Genomic DNA, 19,125 nt, shown 5'->3' with positions numbered 1-19,125 from the left:
ATATAAATAAACTGAAAAGAAAAAGAAATATGACAAAATACAGCATCCTTTCATGATAAAGGTCTTGGAGAGAGCAGGGATACAAGGAACACATCTAAACATAATAAAAAGAAAATATACGGCAATCTGACAGCCAATATAAAATTAAATGGAGAGAAACTCAAAGTGATTCCACTAAGACAAGAAAAGACTGCCCACTCTTTCCATATCTATTCAACATAGTGCTTGAAGTTCTAGCTAGAACTCAGACAACAAAAGATCAAGGGAATACAAATTAAAAAGGGAGAAGTTAAACTTTCACTATTCACAGATGATATGATAGTTTACATAAGTGACCCCAAGAATTCTACCAGGGAACTCCGACAGCAGATAAACACCTTCAGTAATGTGGCAGAATACAAGACCAACTCCAACAAAGCAGTAGCCCTCCTATAGCTGAGAAAGAAATCAGAGAAACATCACCATTCACAATAGCCACAAAAAATATAAAATATCTTGGGGTAACACTAATCAAACAAGTAAAAGATCTGTTCAAGAAGAACTTTAAGTCTTTGAAGAAAGAAATGAAGAAGATAACAGAAAATCAAAAGACCTCCCATTCTCTTGGATAGGTAGGATCAACATAAAAAAAATAGCAATCCTACCAAATGCAATATATAGATTCACAATCTGGTCACACAAAGAAAGCAGTATCTAAAATGAGGTTGCTCTACAATGTTGCATCTGAGTTTGCAGTGGATATGATCTTCTAGAGGCTTCTTAGAACTTATAGAGAACTCCAGGAAAGTCCAATCTTTGGACAAAGATGAAATTCTTAATCTTGGTCTGAAGTCCACTGGACCCTAATTCATTCACAATCAGCTTACACCTACTCAGGTATCTCTGAAGGCTGGTGTCTTTCAGCATTCTAGCCTATAATGGCTGGTAGGGGAAACAGCTTTTATTCAGTACCATACTGTGCTTTGGACAATTCACCCTCATTGCTGTTAAACGTTTTGCTGGAATTCAGTAAATACAAGCTCAATTGCTTCAGAAGTCATACTAATGAGAGAGCTAAAACTAACTTGCCCTTGGTTCTATGGTAGCACCATAGCCAATCCTTCCATGTCTTTGACAGAGTACCACTGAATTATTTTTAATTTATTGAAACTATGAAATACATACTTGCTCTCTCCATGAGTCTCTACCTCCTCAACAGTCACTATATAATTCTAGCACATGAAGTTTTTCATCTTATCTCCTATTACATATTAGTTCCTTTACAGCAAGCACCTGTAATATCATTGTTCACATGTTTGGGGCTTCTCACAATGTGTAGTGCAAGGTAAACTATTAAATGTTAGTTGAAGGAATTAAGATGACCCTAGGGGCTAAGGAGATGGTTCACTGGGTAAAATGTTTTCTGTGCAAGCATAAATTTGAGTTCAGCCTCCCAGCATCCATGTAAAACATTGGAAGCAGCAGCGCAAGCCTGTAATTCCAGTGCTTGGGGGTCAGAGACAGCAGATTCCTGGTGCTCAGTGACCAGACTGCTAAACCTGTATACTTCAGGTTCAATGATAGAGTCTGACTCACAAAATAAGGTAGAACATGATGGATGAAGACACCTGACAATAATTTCTGCCTCCTGCATATATGTTGTGCACATGAAGGAGCACCCATATGTACAAACATGTACTAAAGAGGAGGAAGTAAAGATGAAAGAGGAGGAGATGCTATTGTTGTTTTCATATTCTTGTTTAGTTATAGCACTGAGGGGAAAATCCACCTCAGCTATAGAAACCAAGTTAAGATTCTAAAGAGAAGATCAGCCAGACTAAAACTTAAACTTGCTTTTTTCTTTCATGTACTTTTAAAATAACAATATATCTACATTAAACAAAAACTTAGCTTTATTGTTAAACAAAACAATAGCTGTAATAACTATGTTTGGAGGACTCAGTGCAGAAGATTTAGAAAAACACTAGGTCCTTAAGAACTTAATGAGGAAAAAAGCGTGAACAGCAATTCACTAACATAAAAAACACAGGCTAACAAACCAGTAAAAACTGCTCTCTCTAGACATTCTTTTCCTACAAAATTAGTGAAGCTTTAACAAAATAGCAACTCAGAAATCAATGTAGTCAAAGGGTACTCACACTCAGTATCTTGGGGAGAAGATGTGAACATGGCTCTAGGGCAAAGAAACCTTAAAAAGGTTATCCCCAAAATACATGTGAGACAAGTATACATATGCACATGTATGTAGATGTAAATTAAAGTATCTTCACGCTTTCCTTTACATTTCCTTAAAGTACACTATAAGAAATCTGTATTGATGAGAATTTACACAGCATCATTTAGACATTAAGAGCAGTACTCTCTACCACTAACTGCATGTCCTTAACAACCCACTAATGTTCTGGGTTTTCCAGTCATTGGGAAACCGTGACTAAATGCTGCTGCTGCTGCTGATGTAGTTATTTTACAGGTTGGTATAAAAATTAGACCATGTACCACAGTTTAAAACAGTGCCTGGTAAAGAGAAAACTCAACAAGTGTTTTAAATGCTTTATAGGTAATAAATTTGGCAGCAGTCTAATGTTTACTGGCAGGCTGTTTTAATGATAATATATTATATATTATAATGTTAAATGACAGATTAGTGTTTTAAATAATAATATATTATATATTATAGTACTAAATGACAGGATTTCTTAAAAGATTATAGTAAATCCATACAATGCCATACTATTAGTCACTAGAATGTCATTTGCAAATAATTTTTAATATTGGAGAAATGTTTGAGCTAAAAGTGAAAAGGCATGATATAAAAATGATTTCAACTATGTAAAATATATAACTATTTTTAAAAAAGTATCTAGCAGAAGGCACCTCAAATACTAAGAGCAATTCAGATAGCAGAATTTAAACTGCATGCTGTGGTTTTCTTCTTCAGCCTTCTCTACCAGTAATCTTTTTCTTTTTCCCAAAAGGAAAAACCAGGAAAACATCATAATTTTGAAAGGCTAAAGCGACAAATGTATATAAAACGTATAGAAATGCTCAACATTTTATGTGTGATGTAATACAGAAATGTCTGTGGTTTTCCAAAACTCAATTCTTTTCTGTGGAATTTCCAAATACTGTTATTAGTGCAATAAACATCACTGTTTATAAATGTGTAATCCAGTGTGCACGATGTACTCTTTTCCTAAAACCTCCGACATTCTCGGGCCAATCTCCCCAAGTCTCTACCAGGTTCTGACCTAGAGTGTCCTATCAGCAATCTTGCAGGACAAGCCTTCTAACAACACACACCATGCTCCAGTAGCTTTGACCTTTTCTATCCAACAAACCAAAAAGCTCTTATCTCTGCTGCAATTATCAACGAGAACTTCTGTCCAGTCAAGAGAAAGACAAAGCAACCCTATTCACTCCGAGAGCTTCCAGAACTTTCTAATTCTTTGAGCCCTTTCAGTAGAGCTCCAGAGCTGTTTCTGAACTCCATCTTTCATATCACCTTGCCTTATCTGCACAAAGTATCTTCGTTTCAGAGAGCCAACTTCTGTTCCTAGGAGCTGATATGTAACCATGAAAGCATCAGCCTCTGTGGCTACCATCTAAGACCCTGACAATGTTACCAACAGGACCAATGGAAATAATCACAAGCCACAGGAGATCATGATATTCAGATTCTTAACAAAGCATTCCTCAAAAGAACACCTCACTTATCTACCAGCATCCCCATATATACAGCACTGAGTTAGGTATTATATTAGCCACCGCCAAAAACACTCTAGTTAACACGTATCAGGTTTCACCCAAGCACACATCCTCATTGCATTTCCAGATAATTCTGAGTGAGGTTCTAAGAGCTGAGAAGGAGGAAACTGAAGATGCTCACGTGCGGCTGTTTGATGTGACACCGCTCTCAGGCTAGTCTTATCATCTGGCCAAGTTCACACTTTACAAACTGATACAACGCAATCTAAATGCACCATAAATATATATTTGTTAATCTTGATATTAGAACATTTAAACATTTCAAACTACATAAAAATATGACAAACAATATAAAACAAAGAAATCTGTTGACAACTTAATTCCAAAACATCACTATTATACTGCAATTAAGCAACAGGACCGCTTACATAGCTATTCAAAAAACAGTGTTTTTACTGGAGTGTTATCAACAAAAATCAGCACAATCCCACATAATAATGTCTCCAATTTATTATCGTTTCCACAGTACAAATTTTTCAAACCATAAATCCTTTGCATTTATTCAAAGTCTGTAAACAAGTGCCTGACTCCCCACCCCTGCCTCAGTTTAAGCATGTGAATGTTTTAAGTCCTTCGATCAAGTTTTAACTCTTCCACTTGTATAAGGAATCAAGAGCCTTCTCTCTTTACATTATTTATATTTTATCATACAGCCTGCAGTGCAGTAAATCACAGTGAAAGCCCTGGGGAAAACAAAACAACATGATCTTTACAGCAGGACTTGAAACTTTATAATAATAAATGCATTTGAAGAAGCGTCCCATAATAAAAGTGTGGGTTTTCATTTCCAGAAAGCAAGTCAATTAGAAACTCTAGTTTCTACTTAAAAACCCATTTTGATCTAAAAGTGAAAACAGTCCCCTATCCACAGTCATTTTATAAACTCTATACAGTTTTACTTGCAGAGATTTTTTTTTCCAGTCTGGAAAACAGTAGTGCAATTAGTTTTACTTCTTTTAAGTTATTTAGTCCATGATGGAAACAGCTCTGTGGAAAGATAAGAAGATATTCTGGTAAACAAGAAATTTTTGCAAGCCCATGCTGGCTTACAGTCCATTAAAGCTTGTAAGTCCATAGTGGCTTTCAACAGAATGCTGTGTATACATCACTAACATCAATGCAGAAATGAATACGTGGAAATAACTGTAAACTGTCTCCTCTTGATGACTCTTCGGTAATGTCTGACTTGATGAATTGATGGTATAGTTTGTTAAATCAGCAGACAGTAGACAGTTGCCCTTACGGACATTTCCACTATGGTATCAACTCTGGAAAGCCCCAATGGAGTTACATTCCTAAAATTAAAATAAAAACGGAGTGGAGGGTGGGAGATAGAGTTCACAGATGCCACTTGAATGGAATTCCATCAAGTCATTGAGTCACTTAGACTTCTTCTTGAAAAGGCTTTTGATTTTTGATGGCTTTTTGCTTTTCTCGCCATTGTGACAAAGGTCATGTGGGATGCTGCTGATTCTGGAAACATTCGAGACTTCCTGAACTGGCTTGCTGTCATTGCCAGCTGAGGAACATGATGTGTGTCGAGGTTTAGGCACCGGGATGCCACTAGAAAGTTGGTTCATGCTACAGGATTTCTCCAAGATGCCATTGTACACTTTGCTGGCAGGACTGAAGATCATGCTCTTGGTTTCTGTCAGACCCACACACTCAGGGGAGCCCCGGGAGACATCTGCTGTTACTGGCGAATCTCCCCTGGAGGAATCCTCCAGGGAAAGCTCATCTCTTGATACCTTTCGAGAAGACAATGTTTGGTATATCTCAAGGCTTGAAGGGGGAGACTGTTTCCTCCCAATGGAGGAGTTTAAGGAGTCACACTCTGAAGCTGTGTCCTGTACTTCCCTGAAGAAGACAAAGGGAGAACACTTAGATCAAGATGTTCGTAAGAGTAACAGTGAACATTCTAGTCAAGTCAACTTCTATTCACTAAAATCCAATTACTAAAGGAAATATGCTATAATTATATGTAGAGATAAAATTGAAAATTTTTCTTGTATTATAGCATATTATTTCCATGTGCATATGTGTGTGTAACAAAGAGAAACAGAGAAAGAGAGAGGAGACAAACACACACACAGACAGATATATATATATATATATATATATTTGTGTAGATATCTGCATGTGTGGACTACAGACCAACATGGAGTATCTTTCTTGACTGCCATCATGTTATTTTTTGAGACAAGATCTCTCACCAAATCTGGAACTCATTAATTCAGGTGGGCTGACTGGCGAATACACTAGAGATCTGCTTGCTCCCATCTCTATCCTGCTGGAGTTAGACAAAGTGTGGCATGTACCTCACATTTACATAGGTTACAGGGACCCAAACTCGGCTTCTAATGCTCATTAGCAGACACTGCATGCATTGACTGATCCTCTCCCTAGCCCCAAACTTGTTTAGTTTTGAGATAAATTTTAACAATCAAACAACATAATTTAATTAAATTATGCTTCTAACATGTGAATTTTGAGTTTTCCTAAGCCCTTCTGACTTTTGCTTTCCTTCAATACTCTTTTTCCTTCTGAATCATAGAACTGCAGTATATGTTTGAAAGATGGAGTTTTAATCACTATTTTAGTGTTTAGTTATGAACTTGAGGAAATATAACTTTCTGAGGAAGTAAAATATGAACACAGCACTAAAATAAAAGCTCTACCAAGTTTCGTAGAGACAATCTGCTAAGGTACACTAGAACGGATAGGAGATAAAAGGCAAACATATGATGCTATTTTTCAAGAAGGGACATTGAGTAAGTTTTTACAGAATAATCTGTGAATGTTTCCCCACTTTGTCTATAGTAGAAAAGAAGATAAATAAAACAGAACACTAAAGTTCCTAAGAGTCACCGTCAAGACGACTAGCCTCCTCTGAAATATCACAAAGCCATGTTCCTTCTTAGAACCACCACAAACTTGCCCTAAATGACTCCATGACTTCCTCATTAGCTTCTCGGCTTCTATTCCGGTGTCTCCCTTTCAGCAACTTTTCTATACAGCCACTGAAGTAACCCTAAAAGCTCAGTCACCACATGACTCACTTGCTCATGACTTTCCACTGTGCTCCCTCAGATAGAATCCAAAGGCCGTGCACATCTATCGAGCCCCTGGCTATCTCTCCAACCATACTCCCTCCCTCTGTTCCAGAATACCCTTCCTGTTCCTTCAACACACCAATCTGCAGACTTCCTCAGGACTCTGCACTGTTTCCTCTGCTCGAATATAACCCTCCCATTCCTCTGACTGGCTTCTTCCTATACTTTAGATAACTACTACCCACCCAGAGAGGCCTTCCCTAACCATCCTATATAAAATTATAAAATGACATTTCCTTTGCTTATCATCTATCATGGCCTAGTAGCAAAAATGGTATTTTCTACTAACTTCCAAAGAAAAAACCCTATTAAGTCTAGGAGATCTTATTAATAATTGTTTTCTCTTCATTGTAATTCATGGCAACCCCACAGTGAGATCACTAAACATGTACTGAATGAAGAATGAATGAAATCCTGAAGAAGAGGAACTATTTCTAATTGGTTTCTGCATGCACTTAGTAGAACTCCATTAAAGAGTTCTTTAAGAACAAAAGGGAAAGTCAAGGTAAAATTGAGGAAACAAAATCAGAAAAAAACAGGGCTAAAGACAGAACAGCAAAGTTAAAACCTCACAGGATAATGATCTTCCAGCTGGAGCTAGCCTAGGGTCGTCTTACTTGCCTTGGGAGCTCAAGGTATCAAGTATACAAGACACAGCAAGAACTAAACTCATATTTATAGAATTAAACAATCTCTTACAGTGACTGGTCTATGACTACTACCATTTTCATATTTATACTTGCTTACTTATGACAATTATTCAATTGTCAGAATTATTTCAATTATTTTAGATATACATTGTATTGCTGAACTTACATACTTTTTATTTTACTCATACTATATATGTAAAGGGTATATTGTATGTATGTACATTTATTTATTTTATGGCTCAAATGTGGAGGTCAGAGAACAGCTTACAGGACTTTTTTTTTTATCCACAGTGTGGATCCTGGGAAGTGAATCAAGGCAACCAGGCTAGGCAGCAAGTGCCTTTACCTACTGAACTATCTTACTAACCTTAAAGATTTTCTTCATACAAGCTTCCACAAGAAACATTATCTCCTAGCCTCATAAAGGTGTAATGTAAAAAGAACCACCAATCTCAGGAGACGTGGCTCCTCCCTCCTCCCCTAGTCCTATTGTTTTCAGTTGTCAACTTCACGCAACTCATCTATTTTCTCTAGGTCTCAATTTTCTTATATGCTAAAGTAAGAGACTTAAATTTATCTTTAATGTTCTATCTACTCCTACCATTCTAATTCAAAAATGAGCACTGATCAAATATATTGCTTTTTCCATACAACTGATCAGATCTGCACCCAGGCACTGCACAAATTAAAAATAATGTATTTTTAAATGCATATTCTTTGTAGCACATGTTTCCTTTGGAATTGAACTTAACCTATATACCATTTACATGAATTTTTAAAATAATTTTCCCTGTGGTAACATGTAAGCAAACACATGTATGTTTTATGAGAAGATATATGTTTAAAAAGAAAAAAAAGACAACCATGGGTGAGAGCTAGCTGAGTGTGCATGTGTATACTGTGTAGAAGGCTGGCTTCACAGCAGACAGCCATCATGAATAAAGCAGCCCAGGTGTTCTGAGGTCAGATTCCTCTCATACTTAGGAGGCAGCTGTGAAGTTTTGACATGGCATGTGAAACAAGAGCCTAGCATTCCCATGGTGGAAAGGTTCTGCGGGGCAGGACAGCTCCCCATCACTTTCCAGAAGCCACAGAAAAATCTGAGAGTGAAGTCACACTGTTTGTGACTGTGCTTATACTAAAGACACATAAAATGCTAATTATAACAGGCTCCTCAGGGAAAGGAGCACTGAATTCTCTACTGGAAACTTCTAACCCTAATTATTTCCTTAGGAACAAGCCTCAGAGATTATCTACTAATTAAAAAATAACTTTTACTAGGCAGCGAAATGATGATGAGTGACAAGTGATCTGACGGTAATATCACCATGTGATAGCTAGGAACCACCCTCACCTCCATGATCAGTGCTGACACATGGCAAAATCAGCAGTACTGCTTGAGAAGAGGAATACAGATTAGAAGTGAGCTCCCCACAATAACAGACCTCATGGCATGCTGGTGCCCTCAAGACAGAATGGAATGCATGCAGCTATACTCACTGTGGCAGAGAAATTAAGTAATGAATTTAATTTACTTTTATCATTCTCTCCATTAAGCTCTCAACATCTTCCTGAGCACTGAGATTACGACACTGCCTACATGCTAGTAAGCAACAAATTATTTTGAAATTTCAATCATATTGATGTCTCTTTATATGCAGGTATACTCAAGTCCAAGATGTCATATTTTACATACATATTTTCACTTGACAAGTCTAAGGTTGGAGACCCGAACCGACTGCATTTGTTAGCATCAATGCAGTTACACCTCAAAAAGCTCCGGCAGCCCAGTGACAAGAGAGCTCTCCACTGGGTTCTGGAACTTCACAGGTCACCCAGGGGTCCGAAGATGAAGCACATACTAAGGCCCCAGAGTCACTAATATTCATAAAGATTATTATTCAGGCAAGCAGCTCAGCAAAGGCAGGAAATACACAAGGTAAGTGTCTGCTACCAGCATTAAATATTAGGTCACCCAATAAGGACAGGTGGGTGGTCTTTAGAAACTGAAAGCAACCAGATCCTGTGCTTAGAACAACACAGAAACAAGACCTTAGCAAGATACCCACAAACAACTGAATTCTGCCACAAACACATGAGACTCAAAGGGCACTCCAGATTCCACATGAGAAAGAACTTAGGCCAGCCAGCACCTTGACTTTAGCCTCTGATAGCCTGAGCAGGAAACCAGTCAGCCTAGACTTGCACTTCAGATGTACAGAACTTGAGTGTCCATAAATAGGTGTCATGTGAAGCCACTGAGTCTGTGAAAGCTTGCACAACACAGAATACACTGTAGCCCTGCTGCCACTACCACACCCGCTTAGCCCCATCCTCTGCAGCTATTAACAGCCAGTACCATTGTTTTTCAGCAGTGAAGTAGATGGCCTCCTCCTCCTCTTCGTTCCGATACAGAGCAGGGCAACTTGACACGGACAGGATGTCTGGATCTGGGGAAGGTAATGAGTGCTGGGCATGCTGGGGATGGTGAGGAAGCCGAGGGTGGGATACCAGCGGAGCATGGGGAGGAAGCTGAGCTCGCTGGGACTGTGGGGAGGACGGCACAACGCTGCGACGAGAGCGGCATAAACTACTGCTTCGGGCTAAAGACCCAGCAGGTTTAGGCACTGTCCCTGAAAAACATAAGCAAATGGAAACACTCATAACCACCAATGTCCTGTGCCCCTTAACTGTCTCCTTACAAACATGTACACAAGAACTAATACAGTAAAATATCAGATTTAATGTTTATTCATGTAACTATATAACAACTGCCATTCTCTACCACCTATGGAAAAATTAAACAACAAAAAAATTAATGCAAATATAATAAAAATGATAACAGGTAAAACTAAAATGAAATGCACATTAATGTAGTCTTACTGTAAAAATCTAATACTACTAAAAACAAAGACTTAAAAAACTTTATTCAAAATAACATTTAAATTTAAAATCAACATAGCCTCTTTATAAGGAATGATAAACTATTTGTGAACACTATACTGAAGCAGAAGGAAAAAATAGTATAAAGTATCAATGGATAGTCTTTGACATATCACATGTTTGACCTTTAAGAAGGTTTAAATAAAGATTGTACAGACAGTCTCTCAGCTGAAACCAAAGCTTGCTTCCCAAACACAGATCCTCAAGGACTAAGTCTCTGTCTTAAGTCTCCCTGCGTTTACCCGCAAGCTAGACCCTTGCATGTGGAGCAAACAGATTCATTCCGTTTCTTTTCCTACGCTAAAGCTGCCCAAGAACACCTTTGTGCACGTGACATTCCTCAGTGGCAGCAGCAGGACAGAAGGTGCTGGCTGGCATACCTTATGCCTGCACCCTTTATAAAATGGGTTCTTTCTGAAGCTCGTGCTCTTAGACAATCGAACCCTCAGACTGCATGCCAATGCTTTCTTCCCTGTCAGTCACTCCTGCTCTGGCCAAAGCACCCACTCATCATCAATGTGCATCATTTCACTTCTAAGACTCATCTGCCCCTTGACCAATCAGGAGTTTTGACCTCTTCTTTGCCTTCCTGTATATTCGGATATCTTGACTTTCCAATCATATTATGATAAGCCACAGAACAAGAAATGAAACAATTCTCCTAGTATCAGAAATTATATATTATCTAAACAGAAACTCTTACAATTTGATTGAGGACAAACGTCTCACCAACAACCTCAAAGCACAATGGAGAAAATAAGGAATCAAATTGTTATCTAATTAAACTATTATTTCCCAGGAAACGCTCAGACACTTTCTGCCAAAGACAGAATTTCTCACTTCTAATTTGCTTAACAAAATACTAATCAATACTATGCTTTCAAGAAAGAGCAAAAAGGAGAAAAGAAAAGTAAAAAAATAATGATAAACAGAGACATATGTTTAAATTAAGGCCAAATAGATAACAAAAGTGAAGATTCTGACAGTTTGCACTTCAGAGGACACCAGAGAGCACTAATATGCAAATGAAGAGTGACTGAAGTTCAAGTTATGGGGCGCCCTAGTTGTTCAGAGGGAGAGAGAAGGGAGAGGGGAGAGGAGAAGAGTGCAAAAACAAAGCACAATTAAGAATCCCGGGATAAAATAGATCAACAGGCTAAATATCTGCATTAAATATCCCCAAAATATCGAGGAAATAATACCACACAATTCCCAAATTTACTTCTGAAGGAGGAGGAGTAATTCTATTCTCTATTCTTCTACTCACAATAAATGTATCAATTAACAGTTTCTGAATTTTCCTCAGAATTACAAAGATTCATGTATTAGAATCTTTTACTTTGCTCTTTTCATACAACAAGCATACTTCCTGAAATAATAATTTCAAACACAACTAACACATAATACAGACCACCAAAGAGGTGTCTAAACAAAGCACCTTCACCCTACCTTAGACGCCATTCTTTTTTTTTATTTGTTTATTAAAGATTTCTGTCTCTTCCCCACCACCGCCTCCCATTTCCCTCCCCCTCCCCCAATCAAATCCCCCTCCTTCATCAGCCCAAAGAGCAATCAGGGTTCTCTGCCCTGTGGGAAGTCCAAGGACCACCCACCTCCATCCAGGTCTAGTAAGGTGAGCATCCAAACTGCCTAGGCTCCCACAAAGCCAATATGTGCAGTAGGATCAAAAACCCATTGCCATTGTTCTTGAGGTCTCAGTAGTCCTCCTTGTCCGCTATGTTCAGCGAGACCAGTTTTGACCCAGGCTTTTTCAGACCCAGGCCAGCTGGCCTTGGTGAGTTCCCGATAGAACATCCCCATTGTCTCAGTGTGTGGGCGCACCCCTCGCGGTCCTGAGTTCCTTGCTCGTGCTCTCTCTCCTTCTGCTCCTGATTTGGACCTTGAGATTTCAGTCCGTACTCCAATGTGGGTCTCTGCTTAGACGCCATTCTTAAGGCATCTGATAAACACAGCCTTTGTTTTTACAAGGTCCAGAATTTAGGAGCTTTTAACAAAGCAAAATGGAGTACCACGGTGTGGCCACTAGGTGGAGGCACAGCTCTCTAAACCTATGAGCAATCAGATTAATTTCTAAAACTTTGTTAAATTTCAAACCAGCTCTCGTACGTTTTCAAATTTATAATTATAAATGTCCACGTATAATATCACATTATGTAAAACATATGCAAATTATTCACACTTAGTATAAGCATTTTCTTTTAATGAAACAAAAACAAAGTTTTGCCAAGTCAAAACTCTCAAGTGTTTCTAAAACAGGCAATAACAACAACAAAAATTATAATAATTAATAGTGGATCATCCTCAAGTACAATATTATTCATAAAAATTACATATTTTAAAGAAAAGCTATTTTAATAGGTTTAGTATTTAAATAAATACATATATTTATTTATGAATCAGTATTATATAAGGGCATATATACATACAAATAAACAAATAAATAGAATAAACTAATTCAAATCACAAGTCAGATGCAGCTGCAGCTATCAACACCTCGCAGCCCAACTGTTCCTCTCACCCGCTCTGCTCTAAAGATGACTACTGCTTCCTCACTTCACTGCACCATAAACAGGATTAAAGGCAGAGAAATGACAGAAGCATGGTTACTGGCTGAGAGTTAGCTGGCAAATCAAAGTTTGGTTTGGTAGAAAGTGTTTTACTCAATCAGAACTATTCCAGCAGTTTCAGGAAAGCTGTAACAGTTAAACAGAAAAAGTCAAAACTAAACTTACGTAGACACGATGATTCGATTGCTCTCAAAACGTAAAATTTTAAGTTTTCAGTTAAGCAAGGACTAAACTAATACACTTCTCCATTTTTCAAAACTTTGTTCTATTGACACTGTAAAAAGTCACAAATACTGGGAAAATGGACCAGGCAAGAAGTAATAAGAATAAAGAATTTAACAATTTCTAATGTAAAATTGCGAATTAAAAACATCTGTAACTCTGCAGAAAAGTCAAAAGTTGAAGCATTCAAATTTTATCTTACCAAAATGTTTTTTCATAAAGTAAAACTCAAAAACATAACATACAACTAAGCAATCTAATACACACAAAAGCTTCCTTTGGAAAGAGCTACATTCTAGCAAAGAAGCATGCTTGCACACATATATAATCCTAATGCTCAGAGGGGTAGGGCTGGAGGCCACCCTGAGTCATCTTAAAACAACTAGAAAACGTCTTATTTATATGTATATACAATGTCTTATCTAAACGTATATACATATTACATCTAAGTTTTATAAACAAGCACAGTTTTTGTTAAAGGCAAATAAATTCAGTACTTCATGACATAAACAGAGCAGGGTAACACTACTAATAAAAGAACACATTGAAAAGCAAAACAAAAATACTCACAAAAAAAGTCTTGGGAATGGAACAAATCATAAGCTGACCGAAGAGTCAAGAGCTGACTATAGCAGAGTTAGCACTCAAACCCAGGCTTCCAAAACCTTGCCTTACTCTTTCTTTCTACTGTAGTTTTCTATCCAAGTTCAGCATTTCATTTACATAACCACTGGCAGTCATTGTTGTATCCACCCCTTTTTATGTAATATCCCATTTCAATTTAATGATTAGTAATGGTTTAAAGCAAAATCCTACAATGAGTTCTATATGACAACTGCTGAAATATAAATATGTGCTAAAATATGCAAATTAATCAACTATTCATGCTTCTTGATAAAGTGTATTTCTAAAATAGAATACATACCACATATATAACGAATACATATGAGAATATATGACAATATATAGTACTCTCAAAGAGTAAAATAAATATTAAAAAGAAAGAAAAAAAGAGTACATTTCCCCCATAGACTTCAAAGTACATCATTACTAAAAAAAAGCACGTTAGGAACTTCTTTGCTGAACTCACATACCTGGGAACTGTGACACTATTGGGGGTGTGTCTTCATCTAAGTCATCCACTCCTCCAGCAATAGGGTAGGGTGGAATGGAGACTCTAGGCATCACCACCCAGCTGTGGTCAGAGTACAGAGAGGAGGTAAGACTGGGGAGCCCAGAGTTGTGAGCTATCTGAAAGCCACAGATCTTCTCAATCTGCTGCCAACGAAAAAGCCGTTCTCGCAAACACGTTGTCAGCTCAGAGAGTGCTTTCCTGAAAGGTCAACAGATAAATTACTTATTGCACTGAAGTCTTGAATATGACATTGAAATAAAAGCAATGACAGGAAGAGACCCATGGAAACTGGCTGATCTCAAGAAAAAATTATCCAGTTTCAGAATTAGTCTAAGTTATGCCGCTGTGTCTGCTTCTCTAATTAAATATACATTATCTACACAGTACACAGCTCAACACTGTAGACAGACGGACAGAAAGACTGGTAGAGAGCATTCTCACTTGGCTTCCAGAATCTTGTGGTCTACTTCATCCAGGGAGGAGCTATGTGCAACATGCAGGGTCCCAAAGACTGTGCTTCTCTTCTTTTTAATTTTTTCTGCCTGAAAATCCAAAAGGTTAAAAATGAAGCTAGGTTTAGGAAAATTACTATTTACATACTAATAAAGTTGATTTTGGTTTTGACTGTATTAATAATCATAAAACCAGTAGAAAGTTATTAGCTAAGATACAGACATATTTTCAAAATAAGAAAACAGATGAGAAAGAAAGCATGCTTTCCTAAGTCAAAGACATTTAAAGCTTTGTTCTAGAGTACTGTTTCTCTTATTTCTATAGCTGAGAAAAAACAGAATCTTCTATTAGAACTAGTAAAGAACATTAACCAAACCCTATTGCAATGAAGGTTAGTGAGAACTATGCACTTTTCCAGAATTCAGATTAAGGCTTACTCTTTTTCCACACAATTTAATAACAGCAAACACGAGTGTCTAGGAACTACTAACCTGCATCAGATAGGAGGCAGCAACCTGGAGGAGAAAAGCTCTGTATAAAACGTTTACGATAGTGACAGCAACGACAATTTCTCAAGGACACTAAGGTAATTTTGCAAGCTATCCATGCACTTCTCTAGAGAGAATAATTTTACTTTAAATTATATAATTACAAGAATTTATTTACATGGCAAACTCTAATTTTAAAAAAAGAACCGTCAAGAAGGCTTCTACTGAAGTTTTAGTATTCCAATTAATCATGAAATCAATTAATACCTCATCCTTAGCAATGGCTAGCTGCATCTCAGCATTCTGTCTCTTAATATTGTAGTACTGTACTTCAACTTCATGTGTTAGCTGAAGCCATTTCTGAAGTGCATCGGGAACAGACCAGCTGCTTCTCATCTCAAACTCCTTTTCAGCCTTTTTTAGAGCCATGCGGACCTGGAAGGACAAAGGGAAAAAGCCACAAAGGAAGAAAAGACTGAAATAAATGTTGACATCAAAACAAAAAGAAAAACCAATTCAATTATGGATTTTACAAAACCCTTTTAAAGTCACTGAATCTAAATGTACTTTTTATATCAAAACTATAACTGACTTTAACAGCATTCTAAATTTACTAAGCAAAGCTAAAAAGTCACAGGTTAGATAAGGGCAGGAGTCCACACACATATAAAAAGTTGAAATATTTAGTTTTTGTATTTTATAGCTGTCAAGTTAAGAGAAATAAGGCACAGAGGAAAAAAAAATCTAGGGATTATACAAATTACTGATCACCCTTTCCTCACAACGCTTTTTTTTTTTTTTTTTTTTTTTTTTGCTACCTAGGATACTTCTACTTCCTACTTCTCATTTCCTGATACTGTCTGTTATTTCTCGCTCTTCTCCTGCTGTGGTTTGCTCCACCCTTTCTATCTCCACCACTGTCCCCAGACAGCAAGCAGAGGTTGACATGAATAGACTGTGAAAACGTCAAGAGAATCAGTTCTGGTCAAGAATATACTTGATTTTCCCTGTGAAAAACTATGTATTGCCTACCCTGTAAGTATGAAGTATTTCGCCCACAAGCCATTTAAGGGGGCCAGCCAATTAAACAACAATGACAATAAAAATAATAAGATGTCTGAGGTATTAAGTATAATAAAAGCTAAGGAAAAAGTATCTAAAGAAAAGCCCCACTAACAAAGTGACACAGAAGGAAGAGAATCTGTTCTTAGAACTTACTTGTAAATCTAGACAGTGTACAAACTAGAATATGTGAGGTGACCTGGTGGGACTGGTGTGTGTAACTGAAAGCCGTCCCACAAAGCCATGGGTGCACTGGGGAGCACAGGGCTTTTGGTACCCGACCCATAGCTGCAGGGCAAATGCTCTCACAAGCTAACTAAGGTAACTGAAGCTCCAATTCCTAAACTAAAGTGCAGAGGAATGTTTGATCTGAACAAACCCAACTTATTTAAATAAACTTTTCTGTTTGCCAGAATAAACTAAGAAGAGGACTACACAAACTTTTGATAAAGAAACAGAACAGCTGTTTAGCAGTGTGGAAAAATATTTTAAAACTCCAAAATTAAAAAGAAATCACAACAGGACACAAGTCTATAAGTAAAAAAAAAATTAAAATTAAAAAAACTGAAAGAGTTGTAACATAGGACTTAAAAAAAAGGCTTTTTCAGTAGGAGCAACTTCTAAGGCAACACTCGCCTGGCGTGATTCATTGTGTAACATATATGGGACAATGTGAACTTAGTAAGAAGGTCGGCTAAGCTGTGTGGCGTCCCTGCTAATCTCTCAGGAAGAAAGAACTCAAGGCCAGGCCCTGCAACATGTGATCCTGCAAAACACCATAAGCAGACTGCAGCAAGCCTTTCCTCTCACAAGACTTTGAAACTAAAAATCCAGTGTAATTAAATGTTCAGGATATTAAACACAGAATTTTTCCTCATGATATTCTTTATAATACTATATTTCTCATAAGTTTATTTCTCTTATTTTAGCTCCATGATTTTGCACCGAAACTATGTATTTTGGGCATAAATTGAGGCTGAGCAATGCTCAAATTAACTGTTAATGTCTCAGTGAAATTTATGACTGTCCAATACTAGCAACTGTTCAACAGCTATTATTCATAACTTTGTTATTTGATTGAAATCTTAACCCTCAGTTTGAGTTACATTGTTAGCCATGAGGATGGTCAAAGTCAAATTAGCTAAGAGCGTTTACAAATGAATCACAGATCTGAAAACTCTGTAATTCTGGCACATTAGAAACTAAAGAGCAGGAAGTAGAAACATGTCAGAAATAAACAGTGTAGGGATAAGCCCTCCCCTTGGGGGCGGGCTGCCCTCAGGCGTATGTTTACTGATATATATTGTGCTGCGCGCCCCTTCCGCCTCCCCTGTTTCCGCTGGCTACTCCGCTGGAACCTTGGTTTCGTGAGTCTGGTTTTGTTATTAAATTTGTTTAAATATCAATTACTGGTGATTTATTAATCCGACCGCTGCAATAGCTATAAATGCTCTGGGATGATTTTGGAATTCCGGACTCTTCGTATATGAATGCCAGGGGCTGGGGTAAAGTTTCCAGCAGAACAGTAAACCTTCAGGTGTTGGTGAACACTGACTATGTAAAATAGTATAGCATTGGCCACAGAAAAACCTGATGTGAACTTGACTAAAAGAATTAGAAAAGGGACTTGGAAGCATAGTTTCTAACGCTTTCATAAAATTTTAGCTTCATAATTTTAAAATAGAAAAAATGCTTTCGATAGTGTGTCCCATAAAAAGAATTTCTAAAAATCTATTCATTTATAGATTTTTAATAATAATAAAAGTAACAGGAATCAAAGTAAAACTATGCAAAAGAATGTGTATTTAGCATAAAAACAGTGAAATAAAACCATAAGAAAAGTAAGAGTAAATTTTTTTCAAAATATGTTATACAATCTTTTTATATTTGTTTTGAATCATGTTATACATTTTAGTATCAGTAGGCAATATATCACAGAAGAAAAGAATATATCATGATCTCAGCTATGTTCTAAAGCTATGAACATGAATTAAATTAAGTGATCTTATGGATTAGAAAAAGAGTCTGGTGATCAGAATGGCAGCTTAATTTTGTATATTGAATGATTAATGGTGTCTGCTTAGCTTGTTAAGTTTATTTTAATTGATCTTTGCACTTAATAAGGATCTCAAATTAATCTAAGAATATTGATAGTCTTATTACATTCAGGAAAAGATAGGCTCACCAAAATGTATCCCATATCTCCAATTTGTGCTACAAAGGCACAACTCAACACCTTAAAACACACCACAGGAAGCAAATCAAAGCAAAAAATTCTCACCTATTGCTATTGTAAGTTACTATTTCTCTGTGAGTCCTGAGGCCAAAACACAGAAAATGTAATTCTACATAAAATGTAAAATAAATGCTAATTAAATATTAAATATTTATTAAATAAGTGTTAACTACTGAAATACCTTAATTCAAATGTGTTTTGGTTACTGTTATATGTATGCTAGAATTCATACCAGTTCTTTGGCTCTGATATCATTCCGCTACTGTTTCCCCATAGGGATTAGGAAAATGAAATTAAGTATCTTTTAGCTGTCTTTTCTTGAGGCAGTATTTCACTAGCTTCTTCTGTTTCCCCATAAATCCTACTCTCCTTCCCTTTAATTATGTTGTTGCTCTCTTCTGGAGTCTTAGTAATTAACATGAGACGACTAAATTAAATTTTAGTTGTTCTGCCTAAGTTTGTATGTCTCA

The 19,125-nt window shown here is 37.0% G+C and overlaps 1 protein-coding gene across 1 annotated transcript in view; it reads right to left on the bottom strand.

Moving 5' to 3' along the window:
• Positions 1-4,195: 4,195 nt before the first annotated feature.
• Stim2 (stromal interaction molecule 2) overlaps positions 4,196-19,125 on the bottom strand; it is a 121,141-nt gene continuing 106,211 nt past the window's right edge. The window contains exons 8-12 of the mRNA XM_050150218.1: positions 15,625-15,792; positions 14,858-14,958; positions 14,376-14,614; positions 9,888-10,161; positions 4,196-5,622 (exon numbers count right to left, since the gene is read on the bottom strand). Of these exons, the coding sequence (XP_050006175.1) occupies positions 5,145-5,622; positions 9,888-10,161; positions 14,376-14,614; positions 14,858-14,958; positions 15,625-15,792 (1,260 nt within the window). The 3' untranslated portion in view covers positions 4,196-5,144. The remainder of the gene's footprint in view (positions 5,623-9,887; positions 10,162-14,375; positions 14,615-14,857; positions 14,959-15,624; positions 15,793-19,125) is intronic.

Source organism: Alexandromys fortis, unplaced genomic scaffold (genome assembly GCF_014885135.2).
Source record: "Alexandromys fortis isolate MF-2015 unplaced genomic scaffold, M_Fortis_MF-2015_v1.1 scaffold_0, whole genome shotgun sequence".
Classification (NCBI taxonomy): Eukaryota; Metazoa; Chordata; class Mammalia; order Rodentia; family Cricetidae; genus Alexandromys; species Alexandromys fortis.
Note: the sequence above shows the minus strand (reverse complement) of the source record. Positions and strands in the feature narration are given on the sequence as shown.